This window comes from Neocloeon triangulifer, unplaced genomic scaffold (assembly GCF_031216515.1).
Source record: "Neocloeon triangulifer isolate White Clay Creek 2 clone unplaced genomic scaffold, ASM3121651v1 ptg000001l, whole genome shotgun sequence".
In the NCBI taxonomy this organism is placed as follows: domain Eukaryota; kingdom Metazoa; phylum Arthropoda; class Insecta; order Ephemeroptera; family Baetidae; genus Neocloeon; species Neocloeon triangulifer.
This window is the reverse complement of record NW_026775544.1, coordinates 1,109,989-1,128,062: the sequence shown is the minus strand read 5'-3', so window position 1 is coordinate 1,128,062 and position 18,074 is coordinate 1,109,989. Positions and strand designations below refer to the sequence as shown.

Below are 18,074 nucleotides of genomic sequence, written 5' to 3'. Positions count from 1 at the left end.
AAAATGTCATATAAAATAGTGTATGACATAAAATGAAAGTAAACATTCTTCTTGGTGAAGTTTAAATTTTAAAGAGATTCAACTTTTTTAAATCATTCTGGAAAACCGGCGAAGCGTGCGGTACGTTCGTGATTTCGCGGCAGATGGCCACGAGCAGGGGTGGCCTCGTGGCTAGTAACGGCCGGTTAGTGCCAGATGGCAGCACGTGTTAGCGCTCTTTCCCTCATTTTGGCATCCGGGTGCCATACGCCATATTAGACATGGCGGGTCACATCTTGGGAGAGTGATGGTATTTGTAAGCGAGTAAAACCCGAAAATTAACTCGTCTAAAGGTGATTCAAGTGTCTTTATGAACCGCTACCAATGATCAGAGAGCAATGAAGAGTGTCAAAATGCCGAACGTCGCAAAGAGTAGCCAGTCGGAAGGACAGAAACTCGAGAAAGTAAGTGCTGAGCGCGACTACGGAAAACCATCGTCAACTCCCCAATCGTCGGGATCGAGCCCGAGGAAATCAGACGAGAACAATTATCTGGCGATGCAGAACTTCATGCCAACCACCAGCTCGTCCGAGAGTGACGAGGAGGAAGTGTCCGAGGTGAGAACCGCATGCCGTTGTCCCACCGTTCGCAATCGCACTCGCCTCGAGGTTGCGAGCAAGTTTCAATGAACTCGGCGGAGAGACATCTTGTTGCCGCACCGCCGCCGAAACCTTTATTTTGCCTCGACTCTCCTTGGATTCGGCCACAATTATTCAAATTCGGTCGATTTGGGCCGCCAGTGGGACCGTCGGCGGGCGTTGGGGCCGCCGAATCGGCGGCCGCAGGCGGAAAAGTGGCGCCCACATGAGGGCGCATGCATGCAGAAGTGATCGAAGTTGCTAGGGTATTGGGACAAGTAAGTGGCGGTGTGGGGACGTGGTATGTATTTGTTATCCATCGGCCCGCTGGGTAGGGAGGCTCGAAATGCAGGAAGTGTGGATGTAATCGCTGAATATGCATCCTGATTCACTTGCCCCAGTGCATTAAAGGGCCAATTAGGCCGCTCCCCGAGATTGATTCGCGATCGCGAGACGTGCACTCGATTTTTCCCTTTCCGCCTCTGCAGTTTCTCCTTACTAATTCGCGAAATTATTTTCATTTTATTTATTTAATTTTTTTTTTTAGCTTAAAAATTAATTCCTGCTTAAATTGCAAAGGGTGACTTTTCGCGGAGGGTGACGAGAGTCGCCGGCGGTCAACACCCTTCGATGCCGGGGGAGGGTGGCGAATGCGACTCGCGTGTGCGAATTAACGCGCACTAACGGTCTCGGGACGGATGCTCCCCCGTCGCCGCCGTGTTTTGCACCTGTGTAATCTAATCAACGTGGTTGCAGCGTCCCCCTCGCTCATCGTCTGCCGAGAAAATTCCACTTTTCGTTCAGTGCATGCTTAAATAGCATACGTGCATACCTACTTGCTCGTCCCTTATCTTGCTAATGAACGCGTGTGTTCATAAATTTTATCGTCCCCCGAGACTTTATTTGCTGCATTTAGAAGAGCAATCAGGCTGGGATAATAAACAAGAAACTGCCAGGCTTTTCATAATTCTCGGCCAATAATCAGCCGACTTATGTGAGGAAGAACAAAAAAAAATTAGTAAAAATATTAAATACTTTGAATAAAAATAAGGGTACGTTTTTAATTGGCTATCTTCTGCAGTAGCACACGAGTTCACTTGAAAGTTACGATTACATAATAAATTTTTACATATTTACACCCCTAAGACAGAAGCTGAGGCAATTAAATAAATTAATTTTTGTTCGAAATCGAAGTTGTGTTCGTTTTTCATCTGCCTAGTTAATATTGAAATTAATGCAATCTGGTGCTAATTGCATCAATTGGTTGAGTTCATGTTCGTTCCGGAGATGTTTCCAAAATTAGGCCAGATTGCAGCTCAATGGAGATGCAGGTACCTGCATCCATTGTGCGCGCCCATTCTCGGTGAAATGCGGCATAAAAAAGATGTTTCACTCACTGAAACACGATTTTGTTTTCTTGTTTTGACAGGTGAGCCCCTTTGTGATAGACAACCCTGAGTTCGACGAGGTGTCCAAGACCTCGGAGAAATTCCTGGCGAGGAAGGCCTCCCTTCCCGAGGACTCGGACCACCTTGACAGAACCGTGGACCCTGAAACGCAAGCCAGGCTCGAGGCGCTGCTGGAAGCAGCAGGTAATTATTTTCATCAATTAATGTGCAAAGAATTTTTTTTCAATCATCAATAAAAAATGAAAAATTAGATAAAAGTTTTCAATATTATTAAAATCGAAAGATATAAAATTCAAGATTTTCCCAATGTTGCAGGCATTAGTAAGCTGTCGTCGACAGATGGAAAAGCGTTGGCGGACCCTGAAGTGCTTCGGCGCCTCACGTCAAGCGTTTCGTGCGCGCTGGACGAAGCGGCGGCCGCCCTCACCAGAATGCGGAACGACAACCCCCGAGCCCCCCAACAAGAGACCAGGTAATTTGGGGGTTGACCAATATTGGAGTTTGCTTTGCTCGGGGCTTGTCACATCACACGGCCAGTCCCTCCAAAAGCAGCACCAGAATAAACTCGTAAAACCCAGGGTGGTTCCATTTAAATGATTCAGCTGTTTGTGTTTTAATATAAAATTTTCACTGAAAAATTGTTCTAGTGTTAAGTGAATTCATTTGATCTAAAGGGCTGTTGAACTCAAATGGAATCATCTTTGCCTTGTAATACAATCCGCCTCAACAAGTTAACGCATTATCAAAATTGGAGACTGTTGAAGCTTCCATATGACAAATTATTTCGACACTGTGTGTATGGAATAACACCCACCCAAAATCCGCTTGCAACGTGATTATTCTGTTGTAAATATACTCGTCCACCTCCACTCAAAATTAACAAGGTCGATAGATCGCAATGTCACTCCTCTCGACTGGTGCCGAGATGGTCCCTCTCAAAACATCCCCAATTAAAAGTATTAAAAGTCAAAACTAGTGCTAGCTGTTAGTGTTGACAAACTGCTTTTAACAAGTGCTGCATGTGACATTGTGGTTCTAATGTCCCATTTAGATCACTGGTTGAAGCTTGCTCCGACGGTGACGTTGGCACCGTCAGGAAGTTGCTTTCAGAAGGGCGAAGTGTGCACGAAACAACCGAGGATGGCGAGAGTCTCCTTTCCCTAGCCTGCTCAGCGGGATACTTTGAGCTAGCTCAGGTGAGAAAATTTTCAGAATCCAATCTGTAAAGGGAGGGAAAGTTAGATAAGGGGGGAGCAAAGGCCATCAGGCAGGCAAACAAGAATGAGAAGTGAATTTGATTTTTTTTCGCAGGTTTTGTTAGCAATGAGCGCGGGAGTGGAGGACAGGGGCATCAAGGGAGACTGCACACCCCTCATGGAGGCAGCCTCGGCAGGCCACGCAGACATAGTCCGGCTTCTCATCGAAAACGGCGCTGACGTCAATGCACAATCATCCACAGGTACTTGCAAAAATTATTTCAAATTTGCATCTTTTAAACCTTTTTTTATCTTCTTCAGGGAACACACCTTTGATGTATGCTTGCGCCGGCGGCCACCTGGAAGTTGTGGAAATTTTGCTGGCGGCAGGAGCAAACGTTGAGGACCACAATGAGAATGGCCACACGCCCCTCATGGAGGCAGCGAGTGCTGGGTACGTTAACGTGGCAAAGGTTTTGTTAGAAAACGGCGCCGGGATCAACACGCACTCCAACGAGTTCAAAGAATCCGCCCTCACCTTAGCCTGCTACAAAGGCCACCTAGAAATGGTCCGATTTCTTTTGGCTGCAGGAGCAGATCAAGTGAGTATATTTTTACATTAGTAGTCTTATAATTTAAATGATGATTGCAAGCATTTTATTTTTTAATGTGGTTGAAAAATGAACCTGAAATTAAGGGGAGCTAAATTATTTTTGTAAATTTAATTGGAGCTTTAGCTAATATTGTTTTAATTGTAACCGTTCCATTTTTATTTGCAGGAGCACAAAACAGATGAAATGCATACAGCCCTGATGGAAGCATCTATGGACGGCCACGTCGAAGTCGCCAGGCTGTTGCTGGATTCGGGAGCACAGGTCAGTTACATAGCTTTCTAGCATTTGTTTTGTTTTTATTTATAAACGTTTTATATCAATTGATCGGCTGATACTGCAAGGCATTGATAGTTGAGAGATAAATTTAAGTTATTGCTTTGGTTTTTTTACCAGCAAATCTATTTCACTGATAACTGGTTCAAATTTATGTAGGGCAGTTATTTGAATTTTTTTAGATTTCTTAGTAAATTTTATAATCGTTGACCGTAAACATGCAAAGGATCTTGATTCCTATATAACTTTTATTGCATGTCATTGGACATTGAGGCTTTAGTTAATTGTTGCGTAATTCGCCTTGGCCGGAGTACCCACGGTGAATTAAACAAAAAATGCAAACACGCCCAAGCACACTCTAATTTCAAACGTGCCTATAGAAAGTTATGATGTGCAATTTTTTTTGCGAGATTTTGCATAGCCGGTGCAATGGCGTGAATCAAGGCGACTGCTCGTAATAATTTCGAGCATGCAGCGTTGCAGCGAAACGTGGGTGTGGCTGGAAATTCTGCTCATCGTCTAATCTCACGAGACAGAGTAAAAAGCAGCACTGGTTATTATGCCCCATTCGGCGCAATCGATACTTCGCAATGTGGTGCCTAATTAAAATATTGATTTTTTGTCGCCGTTCGCCAGCCAGCTTGGCCAGACGGGCCGCTCGAAATTCGCGAGTGTGAAGCGAAAGAGAGACATGTCTGGCACACACCGGGCAGAATAAATTTTCCCACAGCACTCGTCTGTGTTGAAAAGACGATAGAAAACTACTTGCGCCCCAAACTCGAACCTATTGATCGCGAGTGGCGCGTCTATGGTCGCAGCCACACCGCACGCCTTCCTTGCAAATCTCGGTGAACAATCCAGGCGCATGACGTCACGGAACTTCACGCTGCCGTGCCTTCCTTTTCTTTCTCTCTTCGATCATAGCGCAACTCTCGTTTTGTTCGCACTGAGGTTCATTAACCTGCTACATAAAATGCATCTACCAATTACCGCTTGCTGTTCATGATGGACAGGATAACAGTTTTCAGCCAGAATTGGCGCGCTCACATCCGAAACGGGACCGAGCGCTTCCAATCTGTGTCATGCGAATTTGGAGTAATTGCTATGCAAGACAAACAATAAAACAAAAAACTTTCCCCCATTTAAAATTTAGGAAATTATATAATTTTTAAACTTACACTGAAGGTATTTTCATATTTTATTTGTCACTGGATTTTTTTTTATTTTTTACTTTCAATTTTTAAGTTCGTTTCTTATTGAATGCTTTTCTAGAACGAAATTCTGGATTTTCCCAGCAACAACCACTCCTTGCTGTTTAATTCCCCCCTCGGCCTTCCTCCCCCCGCGTCGAAAAATGCATTCATAGCTCTGCTTGTGGGTCACGGCGTGACCTTGAGGTTTGGGAACGACAGCAACAGGGGAATGCCTTCTTTCTCACACGGCCGCGCGCAACTGGAACCAATTAAATTGCTCGTCGCGGCGACTGGTTGAGATTTGCCTCTCATTTAATTAATTAGTTTGAAGGAAGTAACAACTGATCAATTCAGTCCATCACAAAGCAATGGTTGTTTAAAGATGCCGCTGAATACACCCGTCTTTTTCGATCAAATAAAGCGTAATGCCCGTCTCAACTCGCAATGCCTATGCAAATAAATTTTATTGAAATGTTTTCATTGACTTAATGAACTTATTTGAGTGCATAAATTAACTTTCGTGTTAACTGTATTTTATTTTTCCTTCAATTCAGGTCAACATGCCAACTGACAGTTTTGAGTCACCCCTTACCCTAGCAGCGTGCGGTGGTCATGTCGACCTTGCGCTCCTTCTCATTGAGAGAGGTGCAAACATCGAAGAGGTCAACGATGAAGGATACACCCCCTTGATGGAAGCGGCGAGAGAAGGGCACGAAGAGATGGTTGCCCTTCTCCTTAGCCAAGGTAATTCTGGTAATTAAAAATTGTAACTTAACTTAATTTTTTTATATAATTTACAACTTTAATTTCTTTAAATTTTTTCTAGTGGATTTTAAACTTTCATTTAAGGACTCCTTATTGCAATGCTAAGAGTACCAAAGAGGTTTTTTTGATATCCCTTATGCCCAATGTAAAATTTTTGCCCCATGAACCCCCAATTTTTTTCTGCGAATCTGTTTAGGGTCATTCAATTATCATTTTGTGCAATTTTGAGCAAAAAATTTCGGGTAGATTTTTTTTAATCGCCAAAAACAAAAATCGCCATAAAACGCCTTGTTAAATTTCAAAATATCAAATTTCAAGATTAATCCGCGCGACCCCCCATTTTTCTTTGTGCAATCAACTCCACTGATGGGCAGGAATCTATAAAAAAATCTGGGTCCAAAAATTTCGGGCCGATTTTCCGCAAACAGGAGTTGTAGATGTCAATAAGGAGGCCTTAAAACAGATAAAAAAATATATGCTTAATTTAACCTACATACTAGAGTATTCAGTGCATTCTAATTTTAAAAATTAAATTTTTTCTCCAAAAAAATTATTAATAATAACTTTTACTTGTTACATTCACAGGAGCCAACATCAATGCTCAAACGGAAGAAACGCAGGAGACCGCCCTGACGTTGGCATGTTGCGGCGGTTTTCTTGAGGTTGCCGAATTCCTGATCAAGGCTGGTGCTGACATCGAGGCGGGCGCATCCACGCCACTGATGGAAGCTTCGCAAGAGGGCCACCTGGACCTTGTACGCTACCTTCTCAGTGTAGGGGCAAATGTGAACGCCACCACCTCTACTGGAGACACTGCCCTCACTTACGCCTGTGAAAATGGCCACACGGACGTGGCGGAACTGTTGCTGCAAAACGGCGCCGACCTTGAGCATGAGTCTGAAGGAGGCAGGACGCCTCTGATGAAAGCTTGCAGGGCCGGCCACCTGTGCACTGTCCAGTTCCTTGTTTCCAAGAACGCTGACGTCAACCGGCAGACTACCAACAATGACCACACACCACTGTCATTGGCTTGTGCTGGTGGTCACCAGTCGGTGGTTGAGTTCCTCCTCGCCAACCAAGCAGATCCTTTTCACAAACTGAAGGTTAGATTCTATTTAATTGCCTATTACATTCTTTACTTACTGAGAATTTTTATTCCTTAGGACAATTCTACTATGCTGATTGAGGCGGCCAAGGGCGGCCACACTCATGTCGTCCAGTTACTTCTCGACTACCCAAATAATGTGATGATCCAGCAGCAGGTGGCCACTGCTGCTGCCGCCGCGGCAGCAGCGGCTCCTCTGCCACCTGGTTCTCACAGCAATGCCAGCACCCAACCTCCATCCCCTGCGCCCACACCAACCGCCACCCAAACCACCCCTGGCCTCCACGAGGCGCCTGATGGGGTCCGAACTGCAGTTCCTCCCCATGAGGAAATAGCCCCCACGCCCTCCGCATCCACCACCTCTGCCAAGGTTGCCGCGTCTGCTGCGCCAGCACCCAGCCAGGGCAAAAGTGCAGTGCAAAAGTCCCTTATCCGCAAATTTCGACCGAGCATAAATCTTGAAGGCTCTCCGGCGTACACGCAGGATGTTGAAAAGCGGTTGATGTCCATGGCCGAGACAGACTTCTTGGCGAAAGGGATCGATCCAGGGTTGCTCTCGCAGAAGAGCATCACGCAGCTGAAAGACTTGGAGACCAAACTGAAGCTTGAGGAAGAGAAGATTCTGCAGAAGAAGATACTGGAGGAATTGCAGAGAGTCGAGGAGGAATTGCAGGTGACCTCACCCCACATTCTCTTGGGGGAACCTGTGCCCCCTGCGCAGCTAGCTGCTGAACTGCCACCCTCTGGCGCGCCGTCGTCGTCAGGGTCATCCTCCTCTGCGTCACCACCTGCCACTAAGGTCAAGGTTCTTGACATTCCGCTTGATGATATCTCAAAGGGACTCACCAACATCACCCTTCCTCCAGGTAAATAATTAGTTAAAACTTCCACTGTTAACAAACAAAAAATTGCAATAAGATTTAACATTACGAAAATATAAAATCTAATACAATTTAGCTCCGTTTCTTAAAACTAAAAGTTTTGTACTTTTTGGTAGTTTTTGCTCTACAACATTTATCTTCTTGTTCGCAGCAAGTGACATTACATTTAGTAGTTTGCCGCCAAACTTCTTCTCCCCACTTTGCACTGCCACCCTACCAGCGAGTTTTTACGGGAGCCCTGCCAGCAAGGTCCCACCCCACCTGGGCCAATCGCTCAGTGCCCTGAGCCAGCAGGGCATCGACCTAGGTGCTATGGCAAATCAAACAGGATTCACCCTAGCATCGATGCCTTCTCTTAGCTTCCAAGCACCTACAGCTGTGACCTCTGCCTCAACTACTTCCATCCAAAACGCTCCTGTTCCAACCGCGGCTCAAATACTCGGTGACGTGCCAACCAGCTTTCACGCCGTCACCCCTCCCGACTCGACCACCTTAGGCTTTAATGTTGCTGCGCCAACCCCCATTCAAGATCGGCCTAAGGCAAAACCTGTGTCTAAGAAAGATGGTAAGTGTAGAGCAGAAATTGTTTGAAATACATCCCTTTACTTTTGGTCTTAATAGACATCAATTCAGATTATATCTTTTATTATTTGTTGATTCTTATAAAAATGATACAAAATTTAAAATATTTAATTCAATGTTTCAGCTAAAAATAGAATCAGCAAACAGCAGCTGGCTGCTCTACAGCTACAGCAAATCCAACAACTGAATCAGCAGCTCCAGGCGCATGTTGCCAACCAAGCGGGCCCTCCGGTCAGTGAAGTGGCAGGAGCCGACGTTGCCAAGGTGAGCAGCGAAATGGCGCAAGCTAAATCGCTGCTGCAGCAAACGGCGCACACGCAGCAGACCCTGCAGCAACTTCATCAGCTGCAGAACCAACTAAAGCAACTTGAAGAAGCTGGAATCGCTGGCATTGGTGGTGCATCCCAAAGCCAGATTCACCAGATGCTTCAGAAGCAACTCAAAGCTCTGCAGCAACAAGCTCCAATCACCCGAGTTCAGGACAAGAGCAGCCAGGCTGTCAAAGAGGACAGTGGCGGCGAGACCAAGGATGGCAAAGAGCAAACTGTGGAAGAAACCTATCCTGAATCCCTAGAGAAGACAGCTGACCTTCTTGCAGCTCTGAAATTGCATGTCGACGAGAAAGCACTCGAGACCCAGCTCACCTACCAGAGGGCTGTTGAAGAGGCCATTAATCTGTCCCTGTTGACACCTCAACCACTGGCGCAAACGCAGCAACAACAGCAGCAGCAGCCAGGTTCTCAGCCCCTCAACATTCAGTTTCCTGCACCGCCAGCCTTGGATGCTGACGCCGCCACCCGAAATGCAGCTTTTCAAAGGCTCGAGTACATCCCTGTGAAGATGCAGCTAAAGCCAACTAATGAAATAATCGTGGTTAGATTTATCACTCTTGTTCTTTCAACGGAGTTAACTATATTTTGCAAATAATTGTTGCAGCCTGGAACAAATATCCACCTGTCGTACCAACTGCCTATGAATCAAGCGGCTGTAAGTCTGCCAGCGAATGCATTTGTTCAAACTCCTGTCCAGCCCGATGAGTCAAACTTGTTTGCCAGCGGCAGCGGCCCTCCGGGGCAGGCTCAGCTGCAGGCAATCAGTTCTCGTCTGGCACAAGCATCTGCAAGTCTGGGTGGTTTAAAACCACACAAGATACCAATGCTACCACCACAGATAGGTGAGTGCCATTTTTTTTTTAAATTTTGTAATTAGTTCTTTAGACTATTGTTCCATACTTCTAAAAAGTTCTTAAAACAATTTTAGTAAGATTGATAAACTAATGCATATTGATCATTCAAAATTATTTTTCTGGAACAATTGTCACTTCGTTAAATAATCTACAATTATTGAAATTTGCATGTCGTTACGTTTTGAACGATTTTCGCCTTTCACTGAAAATCAAGAATCTTCCCAAACTTGTAAATGTCATAAACTGAAACTAATTTGTTTTATTAACTACCTAACCTAACTTTGGTCACCTAAATTTGTGTTTGACTAACCTGCGACGCTCGACCACAGCTCCTCAAACTCCAGAGGGAGGAGCGACTCCCACGTCTGTGCCGAGTAGTGGCAGCAGGTCATCCTCAACAAGTAGTGGAAGTGGAAGCGACGTTAAGCAGGCTGTGACCACTCCAAGCTCTGTGGCTGCCACTGTGTCCGCCAGCACTCAGTCCACCACGAGTATCGCACCCTCGGTAACGCAGGCAGCAACGCAAACGCCGAACAAGAAGAAGGGCAACAAGAAAAGCCCGTACCTCCCTGCTGGAACCCAACCGGCGCGCCCAACCACCTCAACAGCAGCTGTTGCCACTCTGCAGCAGCCGGCAGTTGCCCACCAACAGCAGCAGCACACTCACCACCACCACCACCACCACCAACAACCTGTGGATGACGATAAAACGCTTTTGCCTCCGCACCAGAATATCATGCAGAACTATCAGTATGATGCGACCACAGGTCAGTTTTGCCCAACTGTCAAATAACCATAATTGTTGTTTTCATGCATGCGTTGACTGATTTGAAAATAATTTAGATATCCATTGATATGTTTACATTTAATTTTCTCAGGAGTTCCCATTTATCAAAATGGAGTAGCCCCTTACACACCGCAGCAGTTTCACGGAATTGACGTTGACTCCGAGACGGACAGCAACCATGACACAGCTTTGACGCTTGGCTGTGCTGGTGGTCACGAGGACCTGGTTGAACTTTTGATCAGCCGAGGAGCAAATATAGGTAATTGTTATCTTAAAGCCAAAGTTCCTCAATGTTCTTACAAGGGAACTTTTAGAGCACCGAGACAAGAAGGGATTCACTCCTTTGATACTTGCTGCAACCGCTGGCCATGAGAAGGTTGTCAAAATTTTGCTGGACCACCAGGCAGACATCGAGGCACAGTCAGAGAGAACTAAAGACACGCCCCTCTCCTTGGCCTGTTCAGGCGGCCGAATTGAGGTGGTTAGCCTTCTTTTGTCCCGAAATGCCAACAAGGAGCATAGGAATGTGTCTGATTACACACCTTTGAGCTTGGCGGCTTCTGGAGGCTATGTGAACATAATCAAACTGCTCCTCAATGCCGGGGCAGAAATTAATTCCCGAACTGGCAGTAAGCTTGGAATTTCGCCTCTCATGTTGGCAGCAATGAATGGCCATACAGGTATTTCAAATCCACCTATTCTGTTAAAAAAGTTCTTATTATAAAGTTTCAATAGCTGCTGTGAAACTTCTTCTTGACATGGGAAGTGACATCAATGCCCAGATTGAAACAAACCGAAACACAGCTTTGACGCTCGCCTGCTTCCAAGGCAGACATGAAGTTGTCAGTCTACTGCTGGACCGCAAAGCCAATGTTGAACACCGAGCAAAGGTGCTCATTTGCTTTCTCTGAAACAGGCTCCTTATGCAATTTCTTTTACAGACTGGTCTCACGCCTCTTATGGAAGCTGCAAGTGGCGGCTATGTGGAAGTTGGCAGAGTGCTCCTCGACAAAGGAGCCGACGTCAACGCTCCACCAGTTCCGTCATCGAGGGACACTGCCCTCACCATTGCGGCTGACAAAGGCCATGTGCGATTTGTTGAGCTCTTATTGAACCGTGGAGCTCAAGTAGAAGTCAAGAATAAAAAGGGAAACTCGCCGTTGTGGCTCGCAGCCAATGGAGGACACCTGAACGTAATAGAAATGCTCTATAACCATGGGGCAGACATCGACTCTCAAGACAACCGAAAGGTAATGATTTTGCTCAAATTTTGATCAAATTTTTAAAATTCCTTTTTCAGGTGTCGTGTCTAATGGCAGCGTTCAGGAAAGGCCATGTTAAGGCTGTTAAGTGGATGGTCCACCGAGTAACACAGTTCCCAAGTGATCAAGAAATGTCCAGATACATCTCCACCATTACCCTGAATGAAAAAGTGAGTTTTTGCAGTTTAATTCCAAAGAAGAAGTAAATAATTTGAAATTTAGGAATTGCTTGACAAGTGCGTTGAGTGCGTCCAAGAGATTAGAGCTGCCAAGGACATGCAGGCCGCCAAAGCCAGCATGAACGCTGATAACCTACTAGAAGAGCTTGATCAGGAAAAGACCAGAGAGGAATCAAAGAAAGCGGCAGCAGCCAGAAGACGAGAACGCAAAAAGAAGAAGAAACTTGAAAAGAAGGAAGAGAAACGCAAGGTAGGAGGTGATGAAAATGATGATGACAAAGAGAGTGGCGATGAGGATGACAAGGATCAGGATGAGCCCCAAGAGACTGTCGAAACCAAGGTGGACGTGCCTCCTGAGAGCCCTGCAGTAGTGGCGCCTCGCAATGAGGTAATGGTTGACAAGGAAGAGGGTGACAGTGGCATCGACGCCAACAGCCAAGGCAGCTGCAGCAGCAATGACGTCAAGTCAAAAGAGAAGCGCAAGGAGAAGAAAAAGAAAAACAAAGGCCCTGTGGTCACTACTGCTGCTACTGCTAAGAGTGATAAAGAAAACTCTCCTGTTCCCGTCCTAGAGAAGGAGGCACCCAAGTCAAAGCAGCCAGCCCCTGCTCCTCTTCCCACTTCCAAAGACATAAAACCTCCAGCCGCAATGAGCCAGCCTGTTGAAAAGTCGGCGCCCACCCCTGTTCTGCAGGGTAACAGCCAAACTCCCATGACTGAAACAAACAACATCAGCAACAAGCGTGGAAGCAACAAAGTAAACAAGATCCCTCATCTAATGTTTGAGGCGACTCCGAAGCCACAGCAACATCAGCATCCTGCTGAGAGGGAAGACTTTGAAGCCACTGGAAATGAGACATATGTTCCTTCGTCCAAGAGCAAAAAGTCATCAGCTTACCTAAGCACCACCATGTAAGTTGAAACTTGATAATAAGTAATTATTTTTCATTAATGAAACTCTGTTTAGCCAATACTGTGATTCAGAGCCTGCTCCTGTAACCAAGAGTTCCACAAGTCCTAAGCAAGGTGGTAAAAGAGAGGAAGGTTGGAAGGAAGTTGTGAGAAAGTGAGTAATTTTAAACTTTTCTACCAACAGATCTGCAAATTTTTTTCCCCCAGGTATGTCAATTCTCCTTTCAAATCTAAGAAGGTCCTTGTTCCCTCAAACGCCATCAGCAGGGTGATTGGCAGAGGAGGCAGCAACATTAACGCAATTAGAACTGCCACAGGGGCGCACATTGAAGTTGACAAGCAGACCAAGGGCCAGGGCGAGAGAACTATAACCATCAAGTAAGTATATTTACTGCCATTGTTTTCAATTGGCATAAAACTATTCCATATCCCTTTGAAAATATACTTAGAATTTGCCTTCTCTTTATTATAGGGGATCTTCCGAAGCCACAAAGCAAGCGCACATGCTGATTTCTGCTCTTGTCAAGGACCCAGAGGCGGACCTCACAACCATTTTGCCAAAAAAAGGTGCTACAGCGGCGTCTTCGGCAACCAGTGGAGTTACTTGGACAGCCGAGATGACCAAAGTTGCTGCACCTACAGGCAAAAGCAGCAAGTCCAGTGCTGCTGGTGCAACAGCGGCGTCCAAGCCTATTCCTCTGTCCGCTGCTCAGCCTAATGTGGCCTCAAAGCAGAGCATTGCCACGGCCCAGCTGCAGAAACTTGGTTGGTTCTTAGAAGGCAAAGTGGAGGCTACTCCAGAAATGCTTGCAAACGTCCTCCCAGGTGCCAGCACTAGCGCGCTGACCTCCTTGTTGAATTCTAACCTGAGAAGTGCAGTGAGCACCAAGACCACCACCACCATGGCCAGCAGCCGAAGTGCTGCCACTGCTCCGAGACATGCAGCTGCTGCTGAAAAGAGAGCCGCAGCTGCCGCTGCGGCTTCGAACAACACAAAGACCACCATGTCCTACACAACGGCCATCATGACTGCAGGCAGGGCAACCAAAATATCAACCACCACCACTCAGACCTTTGCTGCCAAGCTGACTGAGAGCTCGGCCCCAATCCAGGGCTTGACCACCAGCACAACGCCCTCGCAGCCCAAACAGTCCAGAGGAGCAGCAGCTGCTTCTTCGACTCCTCAATCCACTCCTGTCCCTCAGTCGCCGATCAAACATTCTGCTGCTCCAACGGCGTCCAGAGCTTCAACTGCCGGAATTCCTTCCTTGATAGATGCTGCACCCATGGTGAAACCTCTGATGGCAGAATCTGTTCCCAACGGGCCACCTGCTCAAGCTCAGCACAGCCAGCAGGGAAGAAAGACACCCCAGGAACAGCCACAACAGATGCAACCTCCCCAGCAACAGCCCATTGCAAGGCCGTCCAGCCGGACAGAGACTCCTCTGCAACAGTACTCCCTCTTCAACGACAGCAAGGTATTTTTTTTTTTCAAATTATTTATTATTTTAAATTTGAATATTATTATACTATACCTCTAATTGTGTAATTTAGAAAAAAAAAATACTTATTTTGAGCTAAAACTCATTTTGTTAAATCCACTTTTTATTTTTGGCAATGATGATTACAGAAAATGTTACAGCTCAAAATATTCCTTTAGCAAATATGTTTTTCGTTTACCAACATTATTTTTTGATCCTAGCCTGTCTGGGGATGTGAGAATGATGCTGCCTGCCAGAAGGGTATGAACTTTGCCAGTGTGGCTGCTGCAGGTAATGCCTCAGGCCCTGGCCAAGCAATTGCTGCCCCCAAATTCCTGGACAGCCTGCCGCCTCAGGTGGACGCCTCCAAGGCTCCCGGCTACAGAGGAAGCTCCATATCTTCGCCGGTGCTGCCCAAGGCGTCAATTTCGGTTCCTCAAGTGCCCTCCAACTATCAGAATGCACCCTCGAACTTCACTGAGCCACCACCTCCTCTCCCAACACCTATTGGAATGAACACGTCGCCCAACCAGAAGCAGGCACATCCAATTGCGAGACCAAGCAGTCACGGTGACATCGGCCCTCCACCTGTGTCGCAAGCCGAGACCTACAGACAAATGCTGAATGAGCGGGCGGAAATGCAGAGAGCCTCTGGCCACATGCACATGTCCTCGTCCAACATCATTGAGCCTCCGCCCAACCAGCAGCAGCAGCAGTACACCTTGGCGCCTTCGCCTGGTTACGAGCACCCACCACCATTGTTGAAGGTTGTGCAACCGCAATCTGGTGGTCAAGGTCACCACCAGGAGGCCGGTCAGCAACACATGATGGGTCCCTACCCTCCTACGCCACCACAAAGTGCAGGGCCCAACATGCAGCAGCACTATCAGAGCGGCGCCAATGCCAATCAAGCCTCGGCAGCCTCCATGTCTCCACCCAGCATGCATTCCAGGTAAGAAATTTCTCCTACAACATTTTTCCTAATTATCATGCTCAATTAAAAGTTTTTATCTCAAGGAAAATATCTTTTAATGTCACATCTACAGAAAACATGATTAATATCTTTAGATACATTTTTAAGGAAATCAATTTGATCATTGGCCAATACAACCAGTCAAATTGATCTGCACGCTTTTCATTCTAATTACAGACTTAATCCTAGGGCTCCGGACTTCTCAAGCTCCCTGCATGGTATGGGCGGCAAGCAGCAGTCTCAACAGCAGCAGAGCATGGGTTCGCAGCAGCAGAATGTGCAGAGTGGTGGTTCGCAACCCCAGCACCAGCAGATGTCTCACCAGATGCCCCAGATGTACAACATGCAGCCGAACCAGGCCAACGCCAACCCGATTATTCTGAACCAGTTCAAGCCGAACGCCTCAAACTCGTACCACCGAGGCTCAGGGGCGCCCCCAAGCCACCACCAGATGCCGCCCACGCGCTGGTCCATCCCAATGACCCACAACATGCACCACCAGCAGGATCTCCTCAACTATCTGCCGCAGAATATGCCGCCCGAGATCCTCGGTCTAGAAAACGGCGCCCAGCTGCACCACCACGGCTCACCAACCAACATGTCGCCGTCGGCCAACAACAACTCGCCACCAGTTGACCAGTTAGCCGCCGCCCAGTTGGCCAAGCAGTTGGAGGAGCAGCGAAGGGTCCCGAGGCCTATTGGCACCGAGAGAGCGTGGAAGTACTCGATGAACAATGCTTCCGAGCAGGACGCCTGGTTGAATCAGAACAAGATGGTCAACCCTTCTTGGGCTGGCAACCCTCCGGATCGTCTACCCTATATGATGGGTCGTCCTGGAGGAATCAGGCTGGACGAGCTTGACAATGCGTACCATGTAATTATATTCTGCAATATATTATTTCACAAAGTTTTTAACTCAGAATAACGTTTAATAATTTTTATAATTTTTGCAAATAGTTTTCAACCAAGTATATTTTATTTTACAGAACCAGCCTGATGGATCCCATAGCTTCTTGAATGGAGCAGCACCGGCCATGAACATGATGCAGCATGGCATGTACATGCCGTTTGTTGGAGCCGGGTTAGGTCCTGACATGGGCCCAGACATGATCGGCAAACTGGAAGCTCCGAGTTGGGACCCTACTGCCCGTATGGGATTGACTGAATTGCCAGACAAGCCTCAAGTAAGTATGATTTCAAATGCCTTGATGTGTGTAACTTGATTCTGGAGGACCTCATTTTTATTTGCTTACTTTGCTTGTCTTTAATTCCATTTTTGCAACTTTTAGGGTTGGAACAATTGGAGCAAATAAGAAGATCAAAGTGGTAGTTGCAGCAATTGTTGAAGATGATTTACGATGCAGCAAGATACTTGAATAGTCAATGCCACGCGCGTTTACTATCACATTTTTTAAACACACGCAAAGAATTCAATCCTACCATCCGTAGTTAAACCGGTCAAAATGTTGAAGAAAAAATTACCACTGCTTTGTCCACTCTTCTCTAATAGTTCTGGGATCCAAACGTGTTTGTAGCCTGCTTAGTAAGACCTGTTATTGATTAATTGCATTCTCAAGAGACCGCTTTGGATGCTGCTTAATTTCCAACTGAACTTAAATTATTTCATTTTGGTACGCGATTATTATTTTTTAGTAGATTCGATGATGGAAAAATACCTTCCAAGGATAAACACGTGCGTTTGCTTTTTGTTGGCTTTTCGGAGTTGTACGATAAAAAACCATCATGTGGTTCTCAGGCCACCTGCCTGATCACAAAATATGACTATTATGAAAGTATGGATATACTAAATGAGCTGAAGTGTTAAGTGGGATTGTGGAGCGGACGTCGACGAGCGCCGCCCGACCCACAGCTGCATATTATGTTCTTGCGTTGGCCCTTCGACTGAGCCGCCTCCTCCTGATGCACCGGAGGAGAGCCGCCCCGACTGGCCACCCCCACCTATGATTGCTCTCCCATTTCAATTACCTTGATAATTATTATCTCACAGAGTGTGCAAATACAGTGTAGATGATGGGATGGGTATTAAAGATCAGTTGTCAAAACCACCTGCCTCTTTCTATCACACACTTGTCTTGACGAACATCCTAAAGATAGCTAACCCCAACTAGTGGCCTACCTTAGTTTGTAGAGTGTCTTTCAGCAAAGCAAGGTCCTCTTTGTTTAGTTGATAGGAGTCGGACAGGAAGCGAGTCCTGCAACTTCTATGGCAACTTGGAAGCATTTTTTTGAAGCAGGATTATTTGTTTATCTTCCATATTTCTTTTTAGAAATGATGCTGTATTTATTTTTTACAATTGTATCTTGTGTTTATTACTACCTTGCATGAACAATGATGATTACATGATAAAGCTTAAGGATTAGAAAATCCCAAATTGAAGGGTCGCAGTGCCGTGTATAAATCATTCGCTTGTACATTATACAAAAAAATTATTTAAAATATATATCCACAATACGCACTGTAATGGTTAGAATTTTTAGTCAATCACATCCCTGACTTGAGTTTTGCATGTCATTCATTTCAATTAAAGACAAATTTTTATTGCAATTATTTTAAAGTCGATGCTGCATGGAAATGATGAACTGAACAGTCATATTTATTAAATATTAGACACTCAAACAGGTAGGTTAGTTGCTCAAA

At 46.0% G+C, this 18,074-nt stretch overlaps 1 protein-coding gene across 5 annotated transcripts; it reads left to right on the top strand.

The window, feature by feature from the left end:
* The first annotated feature begins 242 nt into the window (after positions 1-242).
* On the top strand, positions 243-17,898 carry LOC132194180 (ankyrin repeat and KH domain-containing protein 1). 5 transcript variants are annotated; one of them, XM_059615340.1, is made up of 27 exons: positions 243-596; positions 2,047-2,209; positions 2,342-2,498; positions 3,123-3,222; positions 3,338-3,485; positions 3,544-3,824; positions 4,002-4,097; positions 5,857-6,055; positions 6,653-7,170; positions 7,231-8,038; positions 8,205-8,618; positions 8,760-9,508; positions 9,572-9,809; positions 10,151-10,588; positions 10,700-10,867; positions 10,923-11,288; positions 11,344-11,498; positions 11,550-11,858; positions 11,909-12,040; positions 12,093-12,961; positions 13,017-13,115; positions 13,169-13,339; positions 13,434-14,439; positions 14,664-15,394; positions 15,593-16,289; positions 16,402-16,599; positions 16,705-17,898. In XM_059615340.1, exons 1-27 carry the CDS (start codon positions 378-380, stop codon positions 16,726-16,728), a joined length of 9,453 nt encoding a protein of 3,150 aa, XP_059471323.1. In that variant the 5' UTR covers positions 243-377; the 3' UTR covers positions 16,729-17,898. The 5 variants fall into 5 exon arrangements, with proteins under 5 accessions (XP_059471323.1, XP_059471305.1, XP_059471314.1 ...); XM_059615322.1 differs by having other exon boundaries at positions 3,078-3,222; positions 5,857-6,046; XM_059615331.1 differs by having other exon boundaries at positions 3,078-3,222; positions 15,605-16,289.
* Positions 17,899-18,074: the final 176 nt, after the last annotated feature.

Excerpts from the sequence above, each read along its gene's own strand:
- LOC132194180 (XM_059615315.1), top strand. The coding sequence starts at position 378 with ATGAAGAGTGTCAAAATGCCGAACGTCGCAAAGAGTAGCCAGTCGGAA. Across the intron at positions 4,098-5,856 it reads TGCTGGATTCGGGAGCACAG|GTCAACATGCCAACTGACAG; the intron begins GTCAGTTACATA and ends CCTTCAATTCAG. Across the intron at positions 16,290-16,401 it reads AGCTTGACAATGCGTACCAT|AACCAGCCTGATGGATCCCA; the intron begins GTAATTATATTC and ends TTTATTTTACAG.